At 43.3% G+C, this 25,470-nt stretch overlaps 1 protein-coding gene across 2 annotated transcripts in view; it reads right to left on the bottom strand.

Annotated features, from left to right (window-relative positions):
* Positions 1-25,470, bottom strand: part of CSMD2 (CUB and Sushi multiple domains 2) — a 678,038-nt gene that overhangs the window by 29,050 nt on the left and 623,518 nt on the right. The window contains exons 53-56 of one of the 2 annotated variants that reach the window (XM_068966215.1): positions 24,682-24,711; positions 23,432-23,656; positions 15,533-15,706; positions 12,318-12,506 (exon numbers count right to left, since the gene is read on the bottom strand). In XM_068966215.1, the coding sequence (XP_068822316.1) occupies positions 12,318-12,506; positions 15,533-15,706; positions 23,432-23,656; positions 24,682-24,711 (618 nt within the window). The remainder of the gene's footprint in view (positions 1-12,317; positions 12,507-15,532; positions 15,707-23,431; positions 23,657-24,681; positions 24,712-25,470) is intronic. The other variant, XM_068966217.1, reaches the window with a different exon arrangement.

Here is a 25,470-nt window from a genome sequence, read left to right as displayed (position 1 = left end):
AGTCAGACCGAGAAAAACAAATTGCATATCATACTGCTTTTATGTGGAATCTAAAAAATGATATCAATGAACCTATTTACAAAACAGAAATTTCATCACAGATGTAGAAAACAAATGTATGGTTACCAAGGGGGAAATCGGGGGAGGGCATAAATGGGGAGACTGGTAGTGACATACACACATTACTATATATAAAACAGATAACTAACTACTGAATAGCACAGGAAACTCTTTGGTGCTCTGTAATGACCTATATGGAAATGGAGTCTAGAACAGAATGGATACACGTACATATACATGGTGATTCACTCTGCTGTACACGTAAAGTAACACAACATTGTAAATCAACTACACTCCAATAAAAAAAATAATTAAAAAAAGCGCAAACGGGCGATCTCTCATCCTGGGGCTGTTGGGACTGGCCACAGGATCCAGAATAAGGGCCAGTTATAGTCCTTTCCAACTGCATCTGACAACTGCCCTCGACAGTTGTCTCTAACTTGTCCTCTTTAGTTGCGAGCTCCCTTTTCTGAGACAGCAAACTATGACTGGAAACTAGTTATGAGGTTAGAGTGTAGCACTGAGGTGGACGGGCCAGGGCAGGACAATGCTGTCAGTGTGGCTGGGTTTGCCTTCCTGTTGTTCTTCCATGGGCTGATCCCAGGCTCCTTCATTGACTCAGCACATACGTATTGTGTGCCTGTTATTTGCGAGGCGCTGCTTTATGCGTCTGCGAGAACAAAGTCCAAGTGCTCGTGGAGCTGATATCTAGTGGGGAAGTGAAAGAAAGTGTTAGTTTCTCAGTCGTGTCTGACTCTTTGCGACCCCACAGACTGCAGCCCACCAGGCTCCTCTGTCCATGGAATTCTCCAGGCAGAAATATTGGAGTGGGTAGCCATTCTGTTTTCCAGGGGATCTTCCTGATCTAGGGATTAAACCTGGGTCTCCTGCAATGCAGGCAGATTCTTTACTGTCTGAGCTACCAGGGAAGCCCTGTGGGGAAGAGAGATCAGGAATAAGAAAATACTAGGGGTTTCTATGAAGGAAAATAAAGCTGCATCAGGAAAGGGATGCTCAGAGGTGGGATGGGGGACCTGTTCACGAGTAGGGTGGTCAGGGAAGATCTCCCTGAGGAGGTGATATTGGAGCAGTGGTCTGAGTGAAAAGACCAGCCATGTGAGATCTGGGGAATAGTGTTCTGAGGGAAGGGACATCAGCCCAGGGGATGAGAAACAGCAGGAAAGCCAGGGTTGCTGGAACAGAATGAACAAGGAAAGAACAGAAGTGATACGGGTGGAGAGGTTGCTCGGAGCCAGATCATGGCATAGATATGGGGCTTTATTACAAGCAGGATGGGACCCTCCTGAAGTGATATGATCTGACTTACATTTTAACAAGCTCATCCTGGCAACTGTGGAGAACATTCTAGGGCAGGGTGAGAAAGAGGGGGCTGTTGCAGTAGTTCAAGAAGAGATGGTAGTGATTTGGGCGGACTAAACCTTGGGGTCTGGTATGTAAAGGGGAAGGATATGTACTGTGGTGGCCAAAGGGCTGACCACCTGTGAACACGCCCCCCCCCAACTCTCCATATCCTGGCCCAGGCCTGCCACTCCTCCCCCTCCCAGAGGTGGGGTCTCTTATTTCCTTCCTCCTTGAATCTGGGCTGGCCTGTGACTTGCTCTCATCAATGGAATGTAGTGGCATGAGGTTTTAGGAATTCTGAGCTCTGGCTTAAGAGATCTTTTAACTTCTTTTTCTCTAGGAATTCAACCTCCAAGTAAAGAAGATCAAGTCAGCCTGCTGGAGAGATGCCACTTGGAGGAGAAGAGCCAGCAGCAAGTCCTCTAACAGGCTGTTATCATTCAGCTGCTCAGTTATGTCTGACTCTCTGCAACCCCATGGGCTACAGCACGCCAGGACCCCCATGGGCTACAGCACGCCAGGCTTCCTTCCCTGTCCTTCACTGTCTCCTGGAGTTTGCACAAACAAACTCATGTCCATTGAGTCAGTGATGCTGTCCAACCATCTGATCCTCTGTCACTCCCTTCTCCTCCTGCCCTCAGTCTTTCCCAGCATCAGGGTCTTTTCCAGTGAGTCAGGTTGGTGGGGCCATTTTGGACCCTCCAGTCCTAACTGAACCACGGCGGGCACAGGTGAGCCAGCTCTGCAGGGATGGTCCACTGTATGTGTCAGCTTGAGTAGGCCACAGGATGCCCAGATACTTGGTCCAGCATTATTCCGGGTGTATCTGTGAGGTTTCTGAATGAGACTAACATTGAACCGGTAGACTGAATAAGGCAGATTGCCCTCCTCAATGTGGGTGGGCCTCGTTCAGTCTCTTGAATGCCTGAATAGAACAAAACGGTGGAGAAAGAGAGAATTCTGCCTCTGTCTTCAGTCTGGGATGTCAATATTCTCCTGCCTTTGGACTCACACTTGGATGGGAATTGACATCATTGGCTCTACCTACTTCTCAGCCTTCAAAGCCAGACTGGAACTACGCCTTCTGCTCTCCTGGATCCACAGCTTGCCCGGGGCAGATCAGGGGGTTTCACAGCCTTCAAATTTGTACAAGCCAATTCCTTATCATATATCTATATATTTCTATCTGTATCTATGTCTATAAGAAATTGGCTCATATGATTAAAATATACATTACATATATATATTTAGAAATAGATATGTAGATGGCTCATGGTTTCCTTAGACACAGAAATATAGATATAAATCTTATATAACTATATCTATGATAGATACAGATCTTATTACACATCTATCTATAAAATACATGTATGTATGTATATATATATATATCCTTTTGGTTACTGGTTCTTTTTCTCTGGAGAACCCAGACTAATGAGATTGCTAAGCCTCGCCTAAATTCTTGACCTTTAGAATTGTGAGACAACAAAAACAAATGCTATTATAAGCTTTGAGATGGCTTATTACATAGCAATAGATAACTGATTCAGTGAGCTTCGAGGTTTATACTATCCGTTTCTTAAGACAACCTTATGAAGTAGGTACCATTTTTTTTTAAATCTCCACTTTCCTGATAACACAAATGAGGCCTAGTAAGGCAAAGTAACTTGCTGAAGGTCCTAAACCTAATCAGCGGTAGAATTAGTTCTTAAAACCTGGCAGGTTGATTCCAGAGGCCACACTCTTGAGCACTATAATTGACTCCCTTTTGCAGTGCTGTTTGGAGACTACCAGTGAATTCTCTCCTTGTGGAAGGAATGGAGTCCCTGATTATAATTTAAATGATTCTCTGACTTTATTAGAAGTGTTTGGATTTTAGAAATTGCCCAATTTTAACTCTCTAATGACATTCTAAATAAATTCTTTTTTAAATGGAAATACAAAAACACAATACCTGTAAGTAGAGAGCTTAATGAAGCGTCACAAAGTGAATACACTCATGTAGCTACTGCCAAGATTAAGAGAAGCCCCCGCCAGTGCCTCAGAAGCCCCCTCTCGTCCTGCCCCTATCCCTGCCTCTTTTCTTCCCTCCTCACATTAAACTACTCCCTTCACTTTGTACGCCATTAATTAGTTTGCCTGTTCTTGAATCTTATTTAAATGAAATCTTTTAGTGTAGATTCTGCTGTACTGGCTCTTTTCACTCAACATTCTGTCTGTGATATTTGTCTGTGCTCTTCTGTAGCAACAGTTCATTATCATTGCTATGTATCAGGAATTGGCAAACATTTTCTTTGGACCCTTTAAGGGTCCAGACAGTAATCATTTTAGGTCTCTGTTGCATATTCTTTTGATTGTTTGTCTGTTTTTTTGGTACAATATTTTAAAAAATATTTTAAAACCCTCCTAAGCTCAAGGGGATACAAAAATAGGACATAGGCTAGATTTGTCCCAGGAGCCAAAATTTACTGACTTCTGCTATATAGTACCATTTGTGTTAGTTATGTATTGCTATATAACAAATTGCCCCAAAGCTTAGATGACAATAAACATTTATTTTGATGATATGGGTCAGGAATTTGAGAGTGGCTTAGCAGGTGGTCCTGACTCAGAATCCCCCATGAGGCTGTAGCCAGAGAGACAACTGTGGCTGCATTAATCCGAAGGCCTGACTGGCTTCCCCCAGAGCGGCAGATCCAGGAAAGCCTGGTGGAGATGGCATTTATTTTATAACCTAGCTTTGTAAATCACACCACCTCACACAGACTAACCCTGGTACAAGTTAGGAATACTCTACATAAAGGTATAAATACCCGGAGGTGGGGGTCATTGGGGTCATCTTCAAGGTTGACCCTCAAAGCACTATGGAGATATATATCACATTTTACCAGCTATTTCCTATTGATGGATGTTTGGGTTATTTCTAGTTTCGTACTCTTATGGATAATGCTGATAAGAACATTTCTGTTCAGGTCTATTGGTGTACATACGTACACATTTATATTGGCTATCCATAATGATTTTTGTAATAGCAACTGATTGCTTTTTATGATGTTCTTGTTTGGTTTTAAAATGTTTCTTTGGGGAATTTGAGGATAGTGTCAAATTATCGTAATATTGAGTAATCTCTGAAAAACCATATACAGTGCCTAAAATTATTTTTTCTTTTGTTACTGGCTTGATCTAGGCTAGTTGAATGTCTGTAAAATTAGCAACTAGAGTATACTCTATTGTTTTATTCCTTTCCCACGATTTGTTTGTTTAAAGCAGGAAGAAGTGAACAGTAATAATGCTTGGAGAAAAGAAAAATTAATGCCAGTACAATTTGGCGGCTGTGGATAAGAAAAAAAAAAGAAAAGGACATATGATATAACAATAAAGAGAAATGACTTTCATTTAATATATGTTTGCATAAAAACCTAAGAGGTGAAGAACAAAGACAAGGTGAATAGATATTGCTGCATTTCTCAGTTTGTCAATATAAAAAATTAATGTTTTTGATATTCATGCCATGTCCAAATGGGGTCTCTTTGGATCATTCCAGTTTCTGCAGTGGCTCTTTAGCTGCTTACTATGTATTAAGCTTAAATGTGTATATAAAAATAGGCAAGGTAGATATTTGTTACTCCTAATAATAGCAGATTTCCCTGCATTACACAGAATAACAAGGGATTAAGAAAATACAAAATTGTAATTAAGCAAAAAGCAATAGTACAAATCAGCAATTCATGCTTGGGTGTGGACTATGGAAAATGAAAAGGATCCCCCACACTGGTTCTTAAATCCTAAGAATGAAATTTGTATGATTGGTCAGCCACCTCCAGAGCTTCCACTTTTTCTAAAGCATTTTATCAGGGAAACAGCATATAGCATAGGCCCAGATCATGCATTTCCCTTGGTACCTGCATATCCACACCAATTAAAGCAGTTTGCTGTCACCTGGAATGAACAGGTTGACTAGCGGATATGTATAGTCCTCCATAGTTTGCCACAACCCTATTCACAGGTAATTGGATCTTCTAAGAGAAGGCAATGGCAACCCACTCCAGTACTCTTGCCTGGAAAATCCCATGGACAGAGGAGCCTGGTAGGTTGTAGTCCATGGGGTCGCTAAGAGTTGGACACGACTGAGCGTCTTCACTTTCACTTTTCACTTTCATGCATTGGAGAAGGAAATGGCAACCCGCTCCAGTGATCTTGCCTGGAGAATCCCAGGCCTGGTGGGCTACCGTTGATGGGGTCACACAGAGTCGGACACGACTGAAGCGACTTAGCAGCAGCAGAGCAGGAGTAGAAGTGCAATTAGTCCACTAAAAATGTTATGATGACCATGAGACATCAGTGAAAATGGTTTTACTGAGAGTCACCTGGGATCTAGAGCCCTACAGTCGGTGGAAGTTCCTCAGGGCCCATGTTTCTGAAATAGTCTTACAAAATCAGCAAGCTCCAGGAGATGGTGAAGGACAGGGAAGCCTGGCATGCTATAGTCCATGGGGTCACAAAGAGTCAGACATGACTGAGCGACTGAACAGCACCAAATCACAGGGAAAACGTCTAGATTTCCTCTCATCAACAAGTGAATAGCCTAACTAGGTTCTGATGCTAGTATATCCCTTTACTGGAATCTTGCTGAAATTCATATTTAGACTAAATGATAAACATGGTTGTCTTTGAATGGGGCCTTCCTTGGAAAAACCTGCACCTGCTCCAAAAAGAACAGTCTGTCCCTTGGTTTCCATGTCCTTAATAACAATATAATGTGGCGGGCTTACTAATTAGTATAAGTAGAGTTTGCTTGTTATTTATGCAGGCTAAGCTGCCTCAGTCATTCTGATTCTTTGTGACCCCATGGGCTGTAGATTGCCAGGCTCCTCTGTCCATGGGATTCTCCAGACAAAAATACTGGAGTGGGTTGTCATGCCCTCCTCCAGGGGATCTTCCCAACCCAGGGATTAAACCCACGTCTCTTGCATTTCCTGCATCGACAGGCAGGTTCTTTACCATTAGCACCAGTTTAGCACCTTTTAAATCCCAACAAGAAAAAGAAGTGACCATTGGCTTTCTGTAATAAATATATAAATAAATAAATAAATAAATAAATAAATATATATCAGCAACTGCTGGGCATTAGCCATTTTTCTTTTGAGAGATAATGCCTAGCTTGTTTTTAGACTTTGGCTTCTGTCAGACTGAGACCCTGGTTCCTGATTCCCACAGATTAAGAGGAAAGATCACCATGTAAACATAATAAAACAATGAGAAACAAATCACCAAGAGTGAGGACAATAGCAGAATTAGACTTGAAAAGAAAATGATATTGGAAGTATCAGATATAGAATAAATAGTAAGTACATTTAATATGTTAAATATGAAAAAGGAACAAGTTAATACAGGAACAATACCCTATGGAGATAAGTAAGCAAATGTGAAAAAACAAATAATGCATTTGTTTCTCAAATGCAAAATAAATAATTGGAAACAGGAACTCAGTTAAACCTCAGCTTAGACCTAGCTAAAAAGATAATCACTGTATGGTAAAAAACAGACCTTGAGTAATTTATCAGAGATGGAAAATATGAATGAGAATTTCAAAGACAAAGAGAAAAGCACAAGAAGATCTAATGCTGGGGTTCAGAAAGAGTAAAGGAGGAGAATGAAGGGGGAGACAATGTCTACTGAAACAGTAGCTAAGAATTTTCCCAGATAGCAGAACAATGCAGGAAGTCTAATGAATCTTAAGAAGGGTAAACAAAATATTTAAACATAATACAGGAAAATTCAGAATGCCAGCAAAAGAGAGACGCTTGAAGTCAGTGAGGGAGAAAAAAATGGACTACCTAAAATAATTTAGACTTCAGAAGACTTATCACGAAAAATGAAAGTCAACAATAGTGCCAAAAGAAGATGTGTCAGCCTAGACCTTTGACCCAGCAAACTTATTATTTAATCACTAGGAAAAATTCAAAACACCAAAGAGAGAGAAAGACTTTACAAAGGAGTGAATGACTGACAGCTGGTTTTTCAACAGCAACAAAAGAGGTCAAAAGATAATTAGATTTCTTTAGTGGGCTAAAAAAAATAACTGCCAACTTGAATTTCTAAACATATCAAAAATATCTTAAAAAATGAGAGACAAATAAATGTATCACAAAAACTGAGAATGTTTGCTAACAGCAGATCTTCACTAAATAAGATTCTAAAAGATGGTCTTCAAACTGCAGGAAAATAATCTCATGGAAGGTGAAGAGATGAGAAGGGGAATGACGAGCAAAGAAAGTGACAAATATGTGAGTAAATCTAAGTGAACAATAGCTGCAGAGAACAACAACAACACATTGTGGGTTTTAAAAATAAAATAAAGAAGTAAAAATAAACTAATAGTTAGAACAAACAGAAAACATAAAATAAGATGGTAGATTTAAAATTCATCAGTTCAGCTCAGTTCAGTCGCTCAATCGTGTCTGGCTCTTTGAGACCCCATGGACTGCAGCACACCAGGACTTCCTGTCCATCACCAACTCCTACAGTTTACCCAAACTCATGTCCATTGAGTCGGTGATGCCATCCAACCACCTGATCCTCTCTTGTCCCCTTCTCCTCCCACCTTCAATCTTTCTCAGCATCAGGGTCTTTTCAAATGAGTCAGTTCTTCACATCAGATGGCCAAAGTATTGGAGCTTCAGCACCCCACCCCCCATACACCAATAATCTGACCTATTTACAGTGATGAAAGCAAAGACTTTCAACCACGAAATCTATATCTAGCAAAGCTATCATTCAAACGTGAAAGGGAATTTAAAATATTTCCAGAAAAACATAAACTGAGAGACTGTGTCAGCAGCAAACCTAGAAAGAAATTTTAAATGATAAAGAAATTCTAAAGGAAGTCTTTTAGGCTTGAAATGAAAGAACTTGAAGCCATGCGAAGAAATAAAGAACACTGGAAAAGGTAACCACATAAGTAAATACATGATATAGCATAAGCATACTTTTTATCTGTAACTCTATTTTCTTCCTGCTTGAGAAACTGCATAAAGCAATAATTAGAAACCTTTGTTGATAAGCATACAATGTATAAAGATGTAATTTGTATAACAATAAGAACAGAAAGGATATCGAGGTAATGGAGCTATATAAGGACAATGTTTTTGTATACAATTGAAATTCAGTTGGTATTAATCCAAACTATGCTGCTATAAGTTAAGATGTTAATTGTAATTTCCAGAGTAACTATTAAGAAAATAATTTTAAAAACATACACAGTGAAAGAAACAACAAACATTTAAAATGGCACACTAAAAAACATCTATTTAATGCAAAAGAAGGCAGCAAGAGAAGAAGAGAGGTCCAACAAAAAAGACATAAGATACATAGAAAACAAATAGCAAAATGGAATATATAAAACCTACCTTATCAATCATCACATTAAATATCGATTAAACACGTCAAAGGCATATTAGCAAAGTGGATAAAAAACATGATTCAAGTATATTCTGTCTACAAATGACACACTTCAGAGACAATGACACAAACAGACTGAGAATAAAAAAGTTGCAAAAAGATATATCATGGATATAATAACCAAAACATAGCTGGAGTTATCCTAATATCTAACATATTTTGCCTTGAAGACAAAAACTGTGACTAGGCACAAGAAGAACATTCCATAGTATAAAAAGACATTCTATCAAGAAGATACACAATTATAAACATATATGCATCTAATAACATAGCCCCAAAATATATGCAGCAGAAACTAACAGAACTAAAAGGAGAAGCAGACAAGTCAGCAATAACAGCAGGAGTTCCCCAACACCTCACTTTAAATCATGGTTGGAACAACCAGGATATGGACAGATCAACAAGGGAATACAATGAACAATAGAAACCGACTAGACCTAACAATCATCTGTAGGGCACTCTGCCCAACAAGAGAAGAATAAACACTCTTCTCAAGTGCACATGAAACGTTATCTAGAATACAGTGAAAGTGAAAGTCACTCAGTCATGTCTGACTCTTTGAGATCCCATGGACTGTATTCTCCAGGCCAGAATACTGGAATGGGTAGCCTTTCCCTTCTCCAGGATATCTTCCCAACCCAGGGATCGAACTCAGGTCTCCTGCATTACAGGCGGATTCTTTACCAGCTGAGCTATGAGGGAAGCCTCACCTATTTAGGGTAGACCATATGTTAATCCATAAAATAAACCTCCATAAACTTTAAAAGACTGAAATCATATCAAGTGCGTTCTGTAAGCAAAATGCAAATGAAACAAGAAATCAACAAAAGAAGGAAATGTGAAAAATTCATGGATATATGGAATTCTCTCCTAAATAATCAGTAAGTCAAAGAATAAATCAGGGGAGTGATTAGAAAATACTTTGAGGTGAAAAAAAATAAAAAATAGCATACCACAACTTAAGAGATACAGTGAAACAGTGCTTGGAGGGAAATTTATAATTGTAAATGCCTACATTAAAAGGAAGAAAAGTCTCAAGTCAACAACCTAAACTTCCCCTCTAATAAACTAGAAAAAGAGAGCAAAATATACCCAAAGCAAATAGAAGAAAAGAAAGTAAAAAAGGCTAAAGCAAGGATAAACAAAATAGAGAAACAATAGAGAAAATAAACAAAATCAAAAGTTGGTCCTTTGATAAGGTCAAGAAAATTGACAAATGTGTCTAGTCTGATGTGTGTGCGTGTAAGAGAGAGAGAGAGAAAGAGAGGGACAGAGAGAGGGAGAGAGAGAGAGAGATGCAGGGATGGGAGAAGAATCAAATTCTAAAACCAGGAATGAAAGTGGAGATGTTACTGCCACCTGAATTTACAAAAGCAAAAAGCATTATAGGAGAATATGATGAACGTGAACGGTTATATACCAGTAAATCAGATACACTAAACAAAATGGAAAAATTTCTAGAAACACACAAACTACAGAAACCAACTCAAGAAGAAATGGAATATCTGAAAAGAGTTATATCAAATAAATAGAATCAGTCAATAATAAAAAAAACTTTTAACAAAGAAAATCCAGGGCCAGATGATTTTACTGATGAAGTCTATGAAAATTTTGAAGAAGAAATAATACCAGTCTTTCTGAAACTATTCCCAAAAATAGAAGAAAAGGGACAATTGCCAACTCATTCCATGAGGTCAGCATTGCCCTGATATCAAAGCCAAAGATATCATCAGGAAAGAAACCTACAGACCAATATTCCTTATGAATTCAGCTGCAAAAATCCTCAACAAAAATACTAGCAAACCAAATCCAGTAGCACATTAAAATGAATTTTACCGTGACCAAATGTGATTTGTTCTAAGAACACAAGCGTTGTTCAACATATGAAAATCAATCAATGTAATACACCATACTAATAGAATGAGGGGGAAAAAAGCACCACATGATCATCTCAATAGATGTAGAAAAATCATTTTAAAAATTCCAACACCCTTTCATGGGAAAAATGTCCAACAAATTAGGAGTAGAAGGGAATTTCCTCAATCTGATAAAGGAAAGCTGCAAAAATCCCACAGCTAACATCATGCTCAATGGTGAAAGAGTGAAAGCTTTTTTCCAAAGGCTATTTTTATTTGTATTCTCTAAACACAAGAATCTCAGCTGCCACTGCTGTACACAGGTGGTGGTCCATTTCCAAGCCCAGATGATTCGTCAGTCATAAATGGGGCTGGATGGCCAGGGTGGGGTCCTCAGACAAGGGAAGTATGGGCAGGTGAGTAGGTGAACCAGCCTCCTGTCATACCTAGAGGCACAGGGGCATAAGGAGATGGAGTCATCCTGACTGAGGGGCCAAAGTATGCATGAGCCACCACAGATAGGTGGACTGCAGAATGGCCCAACTCAACGCCCATCAGCCCCTCTGGACTGCATCTTCACCTCTCCTATTAGGAAGACAGGAGACAGAGCAACCCACAGGGCTCACGGTTAGCAACAAGATGCGGGAGCAGGGGCCTAAGGAACTGTTTTTTTCTTCAGGATGTGAGGCTAGCAACCCGACGTCAGGATTCTTAGTGCCTCCCTCATCCTTTTTCCCCCCACATGTCGGCCCTGTATTTTTTCCCAAAGCAGTTCTTGTTTATTGAGCAGCGACTAACTAGGCACTTTTAATGGGTGTTCTCACTTAATTCTCTAAGGCATTAGCGTCATTGATATAGACAAAGAAACGGAGGCTCTCAGATCACACGGCTTGTTTAGGGGCAGAGCCAGAGTTCAAATCCAGGTCTGTCTGCCGCCAGGGTCTGTTGCATTTCTGCTTCAGTCCTTTAAAAAAGGGGGTCACGTGATGTCTTTCTGGAAAATCAAGGAGGGAGTAAAACGGGAGACAGGTTTCCACCAGGCAGCCAGGACCCCTGAAGGAAGGGAGCCTTGGAGACTGAAGGGGTCGGTGATGGCATTAGAGAGGAAAGGGAGTAAGCCTGTGGCCAGGAGAGACAGTGAGAACCGGTGGGCCATCGAACCCAACGTGTTAGATGCTCAGTCGTGTCCAACCCCGTGGACTGTAGCCCACCAGGCTTCTCTGTCCATGGGATTCTCCAGGCAAGAATACTGGAGTGGCTTGCCATTCTCTTCTCCAGGGGATCTTCCAGACTCAGGGATCAAACCCAGGTCTCCTGCATTGCAGGCAGATTCTTCACTGTCTGAGCCACCAGGGAAGGGAAGAGTTGGACACGACTGAGCACACACACACACACACACACACACACACACACACACACACACCTAACCAAAAGGAGCCCAAGATGGGCTCTGACATCCAGAGAGCAGTTTGAGTGACCATCTCCGTGACCACACACACACAGGAGGGCTGTCCTTTGACATGGATCATCCTGTCAGTGTGCTCGGGTGATCACTGTGAGTAAATGACGTCTACTTACAGAGACACTGCGGGCGGGGGCGATCCCATGTGCCATCTCCCTGGCAGCTGAGCACTGGGGTGCCCAGGAGGTAGAATCCGTGGGTGCACTGGTAAGACACAGTCGTGCCGTAGCTGAACCTGTGTGGGCCGCTGGCGTGGATCTGACGAACGCTGTTTTCTTGGTGCCCAGGATCCGTACAGTTGATGACTGCAATGGAATAGGATGATTAGATGCAGAGACCTAGACGTGAGGATTTTTTTTTTTTAATGCTTTTAAATGGGAATTCAGAAGTCCAAACAGGAATGTATTCCCAGTAGAGCAAAATTTCCAGACCAAGAGAGGCTACACAAAGCAGACCCCGCCTGGGAAGCTGAGCTGGTCCTGAGGCTGCTGTATTCCCCTCAACTTGGCCACCTGGGTAAGGGATTCATCCTTCTGTGTCCAGCTAGACATCACTACCCTGCAGAAGCCTCCCCACCTCCTCCCAGACTGGTTAACCTCTCCCTCCTTGGTGGTCCTGGCATAAACCTCTATTGCTTGATGGTGTGTCAAACTTCTATCGATATGAATCCCTTGAGGGCAGGAATGCACCCCTTCTGTGAACCCATCCCCAGCATAGTGTGTCTCCCACGGTGCAGCTGTGGAAAGGGGATGGGCTTCTCTAGAAACTATTTTAATCACTTTTATGAGTATTTCAGGGGGAGATCAATTCTCGGGGATCAATTTGACTTTTAAATGCTGAAATGGTTCCAAAGCAGCTTATCAAAATCAGAGTGAGGTTTGAGAGTCATGACAATACTGTTCATAACCCATGATGTGAACTTGGACTTTTGAAACACTTTCATATCTATTGTTAACCTGAACCTCCTATGAGTTGTATGAGGCAGGCAGGGTCAGTACTTGGAAACTTTGATAAGCTTTTAAAGTGTGAGCTATTTTTAACTTCTGATGACCCTCTCTGAGGCTAAGAGAGGTTGGAGTCACAAAACAGGTAAGCTGCGTTCATTCATTCATGCTATTTACTGTGATATACTGAGTGTCAAGCCTCGTGCTGGGCAGTAAGGACATGACAGAATTTACAGTCTGGAGTGGGGTTTCTCTGCCTTGGCACTGTGGATATTTTGGGCTGATAATTATTTATGGTGGGGGCAGTCCTGCGCATTGTAGGATGTTTAACAGTGTCTCTGGCCTCTGCCCACTAGATGCTAATAGGAACTCTCCAATTGTGACAACCAAAGATGTCTTTTGACATCTGTCCCCCGCTGGAATAGGGGAGCAGGAAAACCACACCCAGTTAAGAACTGCTGGTCTAGAGAGAATGGGACAAACCAGCAATGATACTGTTTGGTAAGCGCTCTGATGGGGCAGCAGAGAACGTTCTGGAAGCACAAAGCAGAGCCTCTAGCCCAGTGCATGGGGCAGGGCAGGAAAGTCTCCCCAGAAGGAGCAACCTTTAGGCTGGCTCTTGAAGACTGGGTAGCAGTCACCCGGACAAAGAAATGGTGGGAGGGGACAGAGAAGAATGCATTTGAGGAAGCTGTGTCTGGTGCCCTGAGGGGCTTACAGGCACAGGGCACCTGTGAGGAAACAAAAGAGGCTCGGTGTGGCTGGGACCCAAGGCAGAGGTGAGGCTGGGGGCCACGCAAGTGGAGAAGAATGAGGCTGGATCAGAGGCAGACACGACTGGGCGACTGAACTGAACTGAACTGAACTGGATCAAAAGCTGGGCCAGGTCCCATGGGCCCGTAAACCAGCCAAGGAGACTATTATTATCCTAAGGGCAGTGAGAAGTCTTAGGAGGTGTTTCAAACAGGGAGTGACTTGATCAGATTTGTGTTTTAGGCAGGACATTCCATCAGGAGAATGAGCTGGGGTTGGGGTGGGGAGCAGGACCAAGGGCCACGATTTCTAAGATTTTACCCCAGTCTTCTGTTTTCCAAGACCGGCTCTTGAGCACAGCCCCCTGGGAAGGGGCTGGGGTTTGGGGAGCTGAAGTTACAGGACAGAACATGTCTGGGAGAGAGAGCACAGTTCTTGAGGAGAGGGGATCATGGGATAACCATAGCCCAAAGCATCAGTCTCAACGCCTTCCTCCCTGGAGAGGTGATGGAAGCGGGGCACAACACAAGGTCATGGCAATTTCCCCTGCACTCCCTGGATTCTCCTCTCATTCACAATGGCACCTTGAAGTGTTGAGCGGAATGTTATTTTAAGGTTAGCTGTGAATGTATCTTGATTGATTCTAAAGCATCATTTGAAAAATGTGGTCCTTTAATATCAACTACAAATAAATTGTGACACATTGCACAGCCAACCGCCATGCACCCTCAACACTGGAGGAGGAGCCATCAACCTAGGGAGTCTAAGCCCTCACCCCTTACAGCTGTGAAGACTTGATCAACCTCCACACCAGGGCAGGGGTTGCTCCTGTTCAGCCAGAATGACCCTCCACTCAAATCTCAGCGAGCTTACCAGGCCACTTGTGGGCAGAGGCAGACGGCCCCAAGGCCCCTCGTCGCTGGGTGTGTGCACGTGTGCTTTGTTGCTAAGTTGTGTCCAATCTGGACTGCAGCCCACTGGGCTCCTCTGTCCATGGAATTCTCCAGACAAGAATGCTGGAGTGGGTTGCCATTTCCTCCTCCAGGGAATCTTCCAGACCCAAAGACAGAATGCTCATTTCCCGCATCTCCTGCATTGGCAGGCAGATTCTTTACCACTGAGACCCCTGGGAAGCCCTTCATTGCTGCGAGAAGCCTGTAAAAGCTTCAGGAGCTATTTCCTAAAGTCTGGGTGGGACTGGAATATCCTCCATGTTGGGTCTGCCTCTTGAGTCTTTAGTTTCTTCTCTTCTCCTCCTCTTCATCCCAACCCCTAGATTCTGCTTTTTATGTCTCATTTCAACCCTTCCTTTTTTTCTTTCATTAAGAATGGGGCTCTATATGATAATGATGAATTATCGGTTCTATGAAATATAAACAAAAGACTGCTTTCCATTTCTGTTTTGAAAGATGAAACTTCCTTCGCTTTCTTTCTATAGCCAGTGAAGAATTTTGACATGGCTCTATCTTTGGGGAGAGAAATGCTCCATCTGTGACCCTTCTCTGCCCCAAGTCTTCCCTATTTGAGTCAATGTAGCACCAGGAAAGAGTCCCCTGACTTCTGCTCGTGGGTCACAGACACAGGTGGCAGTGGGACTGGGGGTAGGGGGATCGGGGGGAGGAAGGGTGGCTCACTTCGACAGGTGGGCAGCACGTCACTCCACTGCCCACTGGCCAGGCACTGGGATCGAGCAGCCCCCTCAGCCACATAGCCCGGGTTGCAAACAAACTTGACCACGTCGTTGAGGTTGAACTGGTTGCCCTGGGTGAGGCCGTTGATTGGGTTGCCTGGGTGTCCACAGGTAATTGCTGCAATCAAAACAGACGAGAGGTCAGCCCTCCTGCTGTTCCCCAACCCCAGTCTGCCCTGTCCTCACCTGACCTCTCTCATGCCCAGCAGCAAAGCACAGCCCTAGGTCTGACTTTAGTTTCTTTTGCTACACAACTCAGTTTTCATGATGTCAGCATGGGGACAGTCCGTTTTCCTTGAAGGTGTGTCCACAGCATGGACCGCTTGAGAGAAGTTGTTCGAGGACCATAGGGCATTAGGGCGAATCATCCTTCTCCTTCGCCCAGGCAGCTGGTCCTGCCTCAGTTCCTCTCCCCGATCCCTTCAGCTACTCATCTCCATTCTTTGCCAGATACCCTGGCGACTACCCTTCCGAAGAGTCAGACTAGCCTAAGTCTTGATGGAGCCAGAGTCAGTACAAACCACGTCTGTGCGGAGGGACTGGTCACCCCGACAGACCAGCGGGCATCGGAGTTCTTCGGAGGGCACAGTCCCTCCCCTACTCCTTCCGTGTGAAGGGAGTTCAGCTCGTGGACTTCCTAGCCTTTCCCTGTGCTCTTTTCTCTATCCTGCCTGGGGTAACCAGAAGTGGCCCCTCTGTGCAGTTTGGGAAGGACGAAGGCTCAGCCCTGTCTTCCTCCTCTTGAGATGGGCAGCCTGCAGGCAGCGAGGCTCCCCGCAAGCCTCCAGCAGAGGCAGGTTCTCCCCTGCCTTCCCTCCCCCTACAACGGAGTCACGCCCAACCCAGGGCAGTGCTGCTCTGACTGTGAGAATCCACCCCTCCTGGGGTTTATTGAGCAAGTTCCGTTTGGCTCTCACTTTAAGCTACGGCTCCAACTGAGACTTTATCAGGAATGAGGGTGGTATTCTGGTGTCCACACATGACTCTGTTTCATTGTGTAACTGGTTCAGCCCTGGGCAGGGAAGGGGGAGAACGCTTGGTGCTTACAGAGCTCAGGCTTACCTCCTCCTCTCAGGAGTGGAGTTCACTCCACCAGCGGTACTGGTCTCTTCGACTTTTCTTGAATGTACTAAACAAGGTCCTGCCCCAGAGCCTTTGGACTAGCTTCCTCTTGGCTGAAACAGTCCTTGGCCTCTGCCCTCATATCCTCAGGTCTCCCCTCAACTGCCACCATAGCAGTGAGGCCTGCCATTACAACCAGATAAACGGCCACCCAGCACCGCCAAACCTTCTTGCCCTGCTTGCTTTTCTATACAGCAATCGCCCACTCTGAGCGCACTTCTTTATTCATTGCTAGTCTTTCTCCACCTGAATAGAAGCTCTCTGGGGCAGGGACTCTGTCCCCCTCCTTGCTGTATCTTCTGTGTCTGGACCGGTGCCTGACATATAGGAAGTTGTTGTTCAGTTGCTAAGTTGTGTCCAGCTCTTTCGTGAACCCATGGACTGTAGTTGGCCAGGCTCCAACTACATGGGATTTCCCACGTAAGAATATTGCAAGAAGTCCATGGGATTTCCCAGGCAAGAATATTGGAGCGGGTTGCCATTTCATTCTCCAGGAGATCTTCCAGACTCAGGGATCGAACCTGCGTCTCCCGCATTGGCAGGTGGATTCTTTACTGCTGAGCCACCAGGGACATACAGGAAGACCTTGATAAGTAATTCCAAAGTGAAAAAAAAAAATGGCAGAGTGAACTAACAAATGAGTGAGTCATGAACGGATAGAGGCCTGGCCTTTGCTCTGTTCCTGAGTCCTTGGTTCTATTTACTATCTGCTCGGTACCTAGTCTCTTTGGGTGGAAATCTGACTTGATGCTTTTGAGGCCTCTCCCTTGGTTCTGGCTTTTCAGCTGTGAGAGGCTGAGGAACCATGAGGAATGCTTTCTTATCCTAACACTTGGATTTATGAGGACCTCACCCCAAACCCAGGGCTTCCCAGGTGGCTTAGTGGTAAAGAATGCTTAGTGCTAATGCAGGAGATGCAGAAGATGTATGTTTGATCCCTGGGTCAGGAAGATCCCCTGGAGGAGGAAATGGCAACCCACTCCAGTATTCTTGCCTGAAAAACCCCAGGGATGGAGGAGCGTGGCAGGCTATAGTTCCTGGGGTCGCAAAGAGTTGGACACAGCTTTGAGACTAAACAACAACATCCCAAACCCAAGTGGTATGGATGGAGGTCAGGGAACAAGAATAAGTAGGATCCAGATTTTGCTGTGGACACCTCTGCTGTCTCTCTGGGCCAGTTCTCTTTTATAGATCTCAACAGAAGTATCCTTGACTCTAGCAGAGAGAGCTGGGCAGAGCAGAAGACAAGCTGTTAATGGGCTACAGGGGTTCTGGACAGCCTGGCGTGGTGGGATGAGAATGGATGAGGAGGCCAGCAGACCAGATTTACAACTCAGCTGTGTCCTTTCCTTACTTTGGACACCTCACTCTGAGCCTCAGTTCCTATATCTGTAAAGTAAGAATTTCAATATGCATTGAACAGGGTTGCTTTGAAAACAGACCCATACTTTTGCTCTTCATTAAATATTTACTGGATGCCTTCTAAGTGCAAGGCACACTGCTATGCATACTGATGAAACGCGAGGAGCTCAGGAGCTCATTTCTCAGCCTATCAGGAGAGCAGACAGGGGTGCAGACTGTCACATCACTGTGGCTGGTGCTGAAGCAGGCTTCCGGGATGGGCACCTACCCTCCACCCGGGAGGGAGTGGTTAAGGAGGGTCCCCAGAGAATGTGGCATACCCTCAGCTGGGTCTCAAGGCTGAGCAGGATTTTCCAAGTCAGTGAAGTGGTGAGAGAGTGGAGGGAAGCTTCAGAGGGCCTGTGAATACCCTGAAATTATGTGCAAAATATGGGGTGTTTCTGATCAGCTTGGGAGAAGATGCATTGTTCCCACCAGACTTACAAAGGGTCACGATCCACCTCCCCAAAGGCTAAAATACCTTTGTATAAAGGTGTTTAATAACTTTGTATAAAGTTAGAGGAGAGGGCTGAGGGCTAAACCTTTGGGAGTAGTAACAGCTTTTGAATTGCAGATTGACCGAAATGCCAGCACAGGACATAGAGGGGTGGTCAGCAAAATTCACAGGAGGTGGGAGTGTCACAGGCCTATGGGGACAGTTCATGACTTATCAGATGTCCCAGGGAGCTCTGTTTCTCTGGAGAGCTCTGATGGACTCAGACACAAGGGGAGAAGGGGAATACACCGATGGGAAAGAGAGGAGGGGTCCTGCTGGCCTGGGGCTCTTAACTAGACCTTGAACACATGTGCCAGCAGACCCAAATTTCCTGAGGGCCGAGATCGTGGTACATTTAACTCATCTTTATGCACAACACCATACAAGCACCTTGCACAAAGTAGGTGCTAAGGAAAGGTTTGCTGGATTCGATCTTATAGGCTGAGGTAAATTAACATAAAAGGAAGGTGCGCAGTTCAGAGGAGAGAACTGAAAACAGACTAAGCTCGCGAAGAAGACAGAAGGGAAGGTGATCCAGAGACTCATGGAGTGACTAGCCTTGGGCTTGGAGAGACTTCTCCATAGGAGGTAAGGGTCGAGGGTGAAGGTAGAGAAGGACAGATGGACATGTGGGAGGGGAAGCAGGAAGCGGAAGGGGTTATTGTCTGATGGCTTCTGTTCTCTCTGCACAGTAGAAAGTGAGATTATATCATTAGCTAAGAATTATTGGGGTCTATATGCTTTATTGCGCTTAATCCTTACAACCCCGTGAGGTAGGCACCATCATTATCTTTTCAGGAAAAAAGAGGTTCAGAGGGGTCTGGGGACTTGGCCAAGGGGCACAGTTTCTAAGTGACCCAGCTGAGTTCTGAACCTGGCTTCTCTGCTTTCAGGCCATCCTCACTATGTGTTTTAACCATCTGCTGAAAATATAGCAGATGTGTCTCTGAGTAGGTAGACTATGGGTCTTCGGGAAGTGGGTGAGATTATGAAACAGCTGTGTGGGCAATAGACAAGGCCGCTGACTGAGGAAGTGGAGACAGGCAGCTGGAAAGTTCCGAGTCTAGCTGACATTGTAAAGCTTGAATTCATAGGTGATGGCATCTAACATGGTACCCGCCACTGAGCAATTGCTTGTAAATGTCCTGTTATTCTTGCCTTCCTACCCCAGGTACTTCTTAAATCTCTGTGCTTCAGGAGAGAATGGAGCTTGGTACAAAAGATCCTGGATTCAGGGATGTAGCAGGGCGGCGGTACGTCGCCCACCACACCACCATCACGGGCCTCTTCACAACAGCAACAGCAGCATCTGACCAGTTCACTGCATTCTCTCATTTAATCCTCGCAGTAGTTTCTGAGGTACCTGCTTTTCATAAGTGAGGAAACAGACCTAGTGAGGTAAGCTACCTCATCTAACATCACACAGCAACAGGCTATGTCGTGGTAGACCTGGAACTGAACCCAGGCAAGCTAGGTCTGGGGTGCAAGTGTCCACCTGCTTGACTCTGCTGCCTTTCTGTATGGACCAGGCATAAAATTAAGTATCTTAGGTTTGGCAGACATCTTCCATGAATTCAGAATCCAGCATTCTCTGTTACTTGTAACTCAAACCTTTTCACATGTGTAATGTGCCAATTTCTTGAAGGCATCTGAATTTTCATTTCCTGGATAAAACCAAATATATTTTGTTTAGAGACATCTACAAGACTGACTAAATGTGATAGGTCTTGCTTTCTGTAAACCTAGTACTTAAGAAGCTATTAAGACTAATTTTCATGCATTGTTTATTAAGTCTCACTATTTCATTATTTCATCTCATATAGGGAAAGCCAAGTGAAGAAGAATTAAAAACAAAAGCCTGCCTTACAAAAATTAAGACCAAAACACTGTACTTTACATAAAGGCTCACTTTATGGAACTTTAGAAAGTGAAAAAATTTCCAAATTACTTGCAGGCTAATTAGAATAACAGTGGCCATCTAAATCCAAAAATGCAGACTAATAAGAAGAAATAAAACCATAGAAAGCCCAGGCCCGCAGCATAACCAGAAGGCAGAAAATGCTGTAAACTTTAAATTAAATGTAAGTAGAAAAACAAACACTAAACCTGGGCAGAACTATTTTTCATGCTTCTGTTGCAAGGCTTAGCAGAGAGCAAGGCTCTATGGAAAGGAGATGAGAGAAGCAGGGGTATACTGATCTAGAGTCACTGCTAGAAAGAGAAAGCCCATCTTAAAGGTGAATATATTGAAAAATGACCCTGGTATGTCAGTGCACCAACTATAGGAAAGAACATAAATGTTTACAACCTTTTCTGAATACCAATACCAAAAGAAATGAAAAAAAGAGCCAAGCCAAGCAAAAAAAAAAAGCAAAGAAAACACGTCATACAGAGAAAAAATATTGTGTGTATTATATTTTATACATAATAATTAAACAAAATTAAAACTAGACATATAAATAATAATATATGTGAATGAATTTGACTAACCTATTAAGAGAAAAGGATTTTCAAATGGACTCAGAAGGCAAGGTCCAACTCTATGATATATAAGAGAGGCCCATCTAATTTGAATGATTCAGAAAGGCTAAAATAAAGTGATGGTTAAAGGAATACCAGGCAAATGGGAGAAGGATGAAAGTAGAGCGTGTAAGCCTAATGGTATTAGGTACAGTACAGTTCAAGCTAGAAAATATTAAAGTGATAATGAAGACATTTTTAAAGGCTAAAACCACAATTTTCAATGTAGATATAACAGTTATGAATATCTATGTGCCAAGTAACATGGCAATTATCCTTATGTAACACAAACTATGGGAAATACAAGGAAAAGTAAATAGAAGAACGCTAATATGAAGCCAGGTTCAACAGTATGTGAACTGTGGCTTCAACAGTACGTGAACTGTGAAATTCCAGATGTTTAAGCTGGATTTAGAAAAGGCAGAGGAACCAGAGATCAAATTGCCAACATCTGTTGGATCATCTAAAAAGCAAGAGAGTTCCAGAAAAACATATACTTCTGCTTTATTAACTATGCCAAAGCTACTGTGTGGATCACAACAAACTGGAAAATTCTGAAAGAGATGGGAATACCAGACCACCTTACTGCCTCCTGAGAAATCTGTATGCAGGTCAAGAAGCAACAGCTATAACCAGACATGGAACAACAGACTGGTTCCAAATCAGAAAAGGAATACGTCATGGAGTACGTGATATTGTCACCCTGCTTATTAAACTTGTATGCAGAATACATCTTGTGAAACGCTGGGCTAGATGAAGCACAAGCTAGGATCAAGACTTCTGGGAGAAATATCAGTAACCTCAGAGATACAGATGACAACCACCCTTACAGCAGAAAGTGAAGAACTAAAGAGTCTCTTGATGAAAGTGAAAGATGGGAGTGAAAAAGTTGGCTTAAAACTCAATATTCAGAAAACTAAGATCATGGCACCAAGTCCCATCATTCCATGGCAAACAGATGGGGAAACAATGGAAACAGTGACAGACTTTTTTTGGGGGGGCTCCAAAATCACTGCAGATGGTGACTGCAGCCATGCAACTAAAAGATGGTTGCTCCTAGGAAGAAAAGCTATGACTAACCTAGATAGCATATTAAAAAGCAGAGACATTACTTTGCCAACAAAGGTCCATCTTCAGAGCTACAGTTTTTCCAGTAGTCATGTATGGATGTCAGAGCTGAACCATAAAGAAAGCTGAGTGCTGAAGAATTGATGCTTTTGAACTGTGGTGTTGGAGAAGACTCTTGAGAGTCCCTTGGACTGCAAGAAGATTCAACCAGTCCATCTTAAAGGAGATCAGTCCTGAACATTCATCTGAAGGACTGATGCTGAAGCCGAAACTCCAATACTTTGGCCACTCATTGGAAAAGACCCTGATGTTGGGAAAGATTGAAGGTGGGAGGAGAAGGGGATGACAGATGATGAGATAGTTGGATGGCATCCCCGACTCGATGGGCATGAGTTTGAGCAGGCTCTGGGAGTTGGTGATGGACAGGGAAACCTGGCGTGCTGCAGTCCATGGGGTCACAAAGAGTCAGACACGACTGGGCGACCGAACTGACTGAATAATATGAAACTTTAAAACACACCTCTCAGAACAAAACAGGTCAGGTAGACAAAAAATAAGTAAGCAAACATTAAGACATAAACAACAAAATCAATAAGGCATATCTGATGATTATATATAAAACTTTACACACTAAAGCCCTTTTCTCTCAAATGCACATGGAACAGTCATAACAATTGATCAAATATTAGGTCATAAAGGAAGCATCAGTAAATTCCATGAAGCAGAAACGCTGTATACAGTGCAATAAATTAGAAATGAATACCAAAGTAAAAATCAAAACTCCCTTCCATCTGGAAATAAAAACCACACACTTTCATTTAAAGAAACTTCTAAGTGAAAGGGGAAATTACTATCAAAAGGACAATTTCTGATACATAATAAAACACTAATTTTTATAATCTGTGTGATATAATTAGAGCAGTGATCAGAAGAAATTTTATAGCCTTGCATACTTATATCTATAATAGTTAATAAAAATAAGAGACTGAAAATAAATGAATCAGATTTCTAGTTCACAAGCAAAAAAGTGAACCAAAAAGTTAATTGCAAGGAAGAAAATAATAGAGGTGGAAGTAATAACGATGCAGAAAACTGAAAACATAGACGTTAATGATTGTCTTTGAAAAACATGAACAAAATACAGGAAATTGTCCCATTAACCTAATAGAGACAATGCAAGAGGAAGTCCATTTTGCACTTGAGCTGGTGACTAGGGAGAGTGGGTACCATACTTACGCACACAGAAAGGGGTCTTGCCCGACCAGTGATGATCCTGCTGGCAGATGCGCACGGACATGCCGATCAGGCGGAAGCCAGCATTGCACTGGTACACCACGCTGCCCCGGTAGCTGAAGTTCTCCCCGTTGACGTGCCCATTGACGATGGGCTCAGGGGTCCCGCAGTGTCCGGCTTTGGTGAGATGTGAGAAGAGAGAGTAAATTGCATGGGAGCATACAGAAACTGAGGTGAGGCTTGGTAGGGGGAGGGGGAGACAGGCACGATGGGGAAAAGGACCACCCATTGTTTTTCCCTCCTCCCCCGACAGTGGCATCCAGGAGTGATTTCAGGAATCCTAGACATGATAGAAAGTGTTGAAGATTGAAAGTGAAAGTTGCTCATTCGTGCCCGACTCTTTGAGACCCCGTGGACTATACAGTCCATGGCATTCTCCAGGCCAGAATACTAGAGTATTTTCCCTTTCTCTTCTCCAGGGGATCTTTCCAACCCAGGAATCGAACCCAGGTCTTCCACACTGCAGGCGGATTCTTTACCAGCTGAGCCACAAGAGAAGCCTAAGAATACTGGAGTGGGTAGCCTATCCCTTCTCCAGTGGATCTTGCTGCCCCAGGAATCGAACTGGGGTCTCCTGCATTGCAGGCAGATTCTCTACCAACTGAGCTACCAGGAAAGATTTGGGAATCCCACATCCCAAGTATGCATATAGCTGATTCACACTGTTGGACAGCAGAGACCAAGACAGTATTGTAAAGCAGTTATACTCCAATTAAATTTTTTTTAAAGCCCAGAAAAGAGCTGGATGTTAAAAAAATCCCAAGGTTGCATTCCAAATAGCTAGCCATCTTGAATTTTAGTTGCTGGGTCTGTTCATGGGTGAGAAATGATTGCTCTTATGGCCCTGCCTCTGGGATCACCCCTCTTTTTCTCATCAGCATTATTAGAGCGTCTGTTATACAGAGGGCACTGTGGCCTACACTAAGGCACTCAAAGCTTGGTTGTGCTGAAAATGACCAAGGGAGGACAGGTAAATTCATCCTTCTTTCTCCTTGAGTGGCAAGGAACACAGACAATATAAACCTAGGTGAGTTATTTTCAGTAAATGGGATTTGGGTGGAGTATGTTCCTAGTGTTTCCACTAGTATTTGCTCGGTTCTGTGTAGATATAACTCACGACTGTGTCTCTAACAGAGGCCTGAGACAGAGGCAGGGCGTTCACTTCACACAGAGCTGTTCACTTCAGAACAGACCGTTCAATCTATGTTGCTGGGTCTGTGTAGCTGGGACCCTCCTTTGGCTTTGCAGGATCCAAGAAAGGAGTAAGAGAAGAGACAACTTTAGAATCTAAGGTTTAGGCAGGGAATGGATTGCCCATGGGAGAAATGGCAACTTTGACTTTTGTAAGCCGGGTAAGTCTCTATGCTTTTGTCCTACATTGACATATTTTTGTCATGAAACAAGCTAATGGCAAAAAATACTTATATATTATAATATATAATGTAGCACATAGAATATAGTATTTTTATAAAATATTTATATCTGTAAAATTTGCTGTGTGTGTAGTCGCTCAGTCACGTCTGACTCTTTGCGACCCCATGGACTGTAGTCCGCCAGACTCCTCTGTCCGTGGGATTCTCCCAGCAAAAATACTGGAGTGGGTTGCCATTTCCTTCTCCAAAAATTTGCCAATATATAATATAAATGCTATTTTAGATGTGTTGCTGGGATGTGTCTCTGTAAGTTTCCCTGGAGGTAAAGACTGGAACTTCACCCATCATACAAGAGCCAAGAAGAAGGGAGCATCTTTTTTGATCAGAATGAAAGCCCCACAAAGGTTTGTCTCATCAGACCTGAAGTTTTCTCATTCTTTTGGATGCTCCAAGGGAAGCTAGTTCAGCATTTTGCTTATGGCAAATAGCATCTGACTCATTTGAAAAGACCCTGATGCTGGAAAACACTGAGGGCAGAAGGAGAAGGGGATGATAGAGGATGAGATGGTTGGATGGCATCACCGACTCAATGGACATGAGTTTGGGTAG

The sequence above is a fragment of the Capricornis sumatraensis genome, chromosome 2 (genome assembly GCF_032405125.1).
Source record: "Capricornis sumatraensis isolate serow.1 chromosome 2, serow.2, whole genome shotgun sequence".
In the NCBI taxonomy this organism is placed as follows: domain Eukaryota; kingdom Metazoa; phylum Chordata; class Mammalia; order Artiodactyla; family Bovidae; genus Capricornis; species Capricornis sumatraensis.
This window is presented reverse-complemented; position numbering and strand designations above follow the sequence as displayed.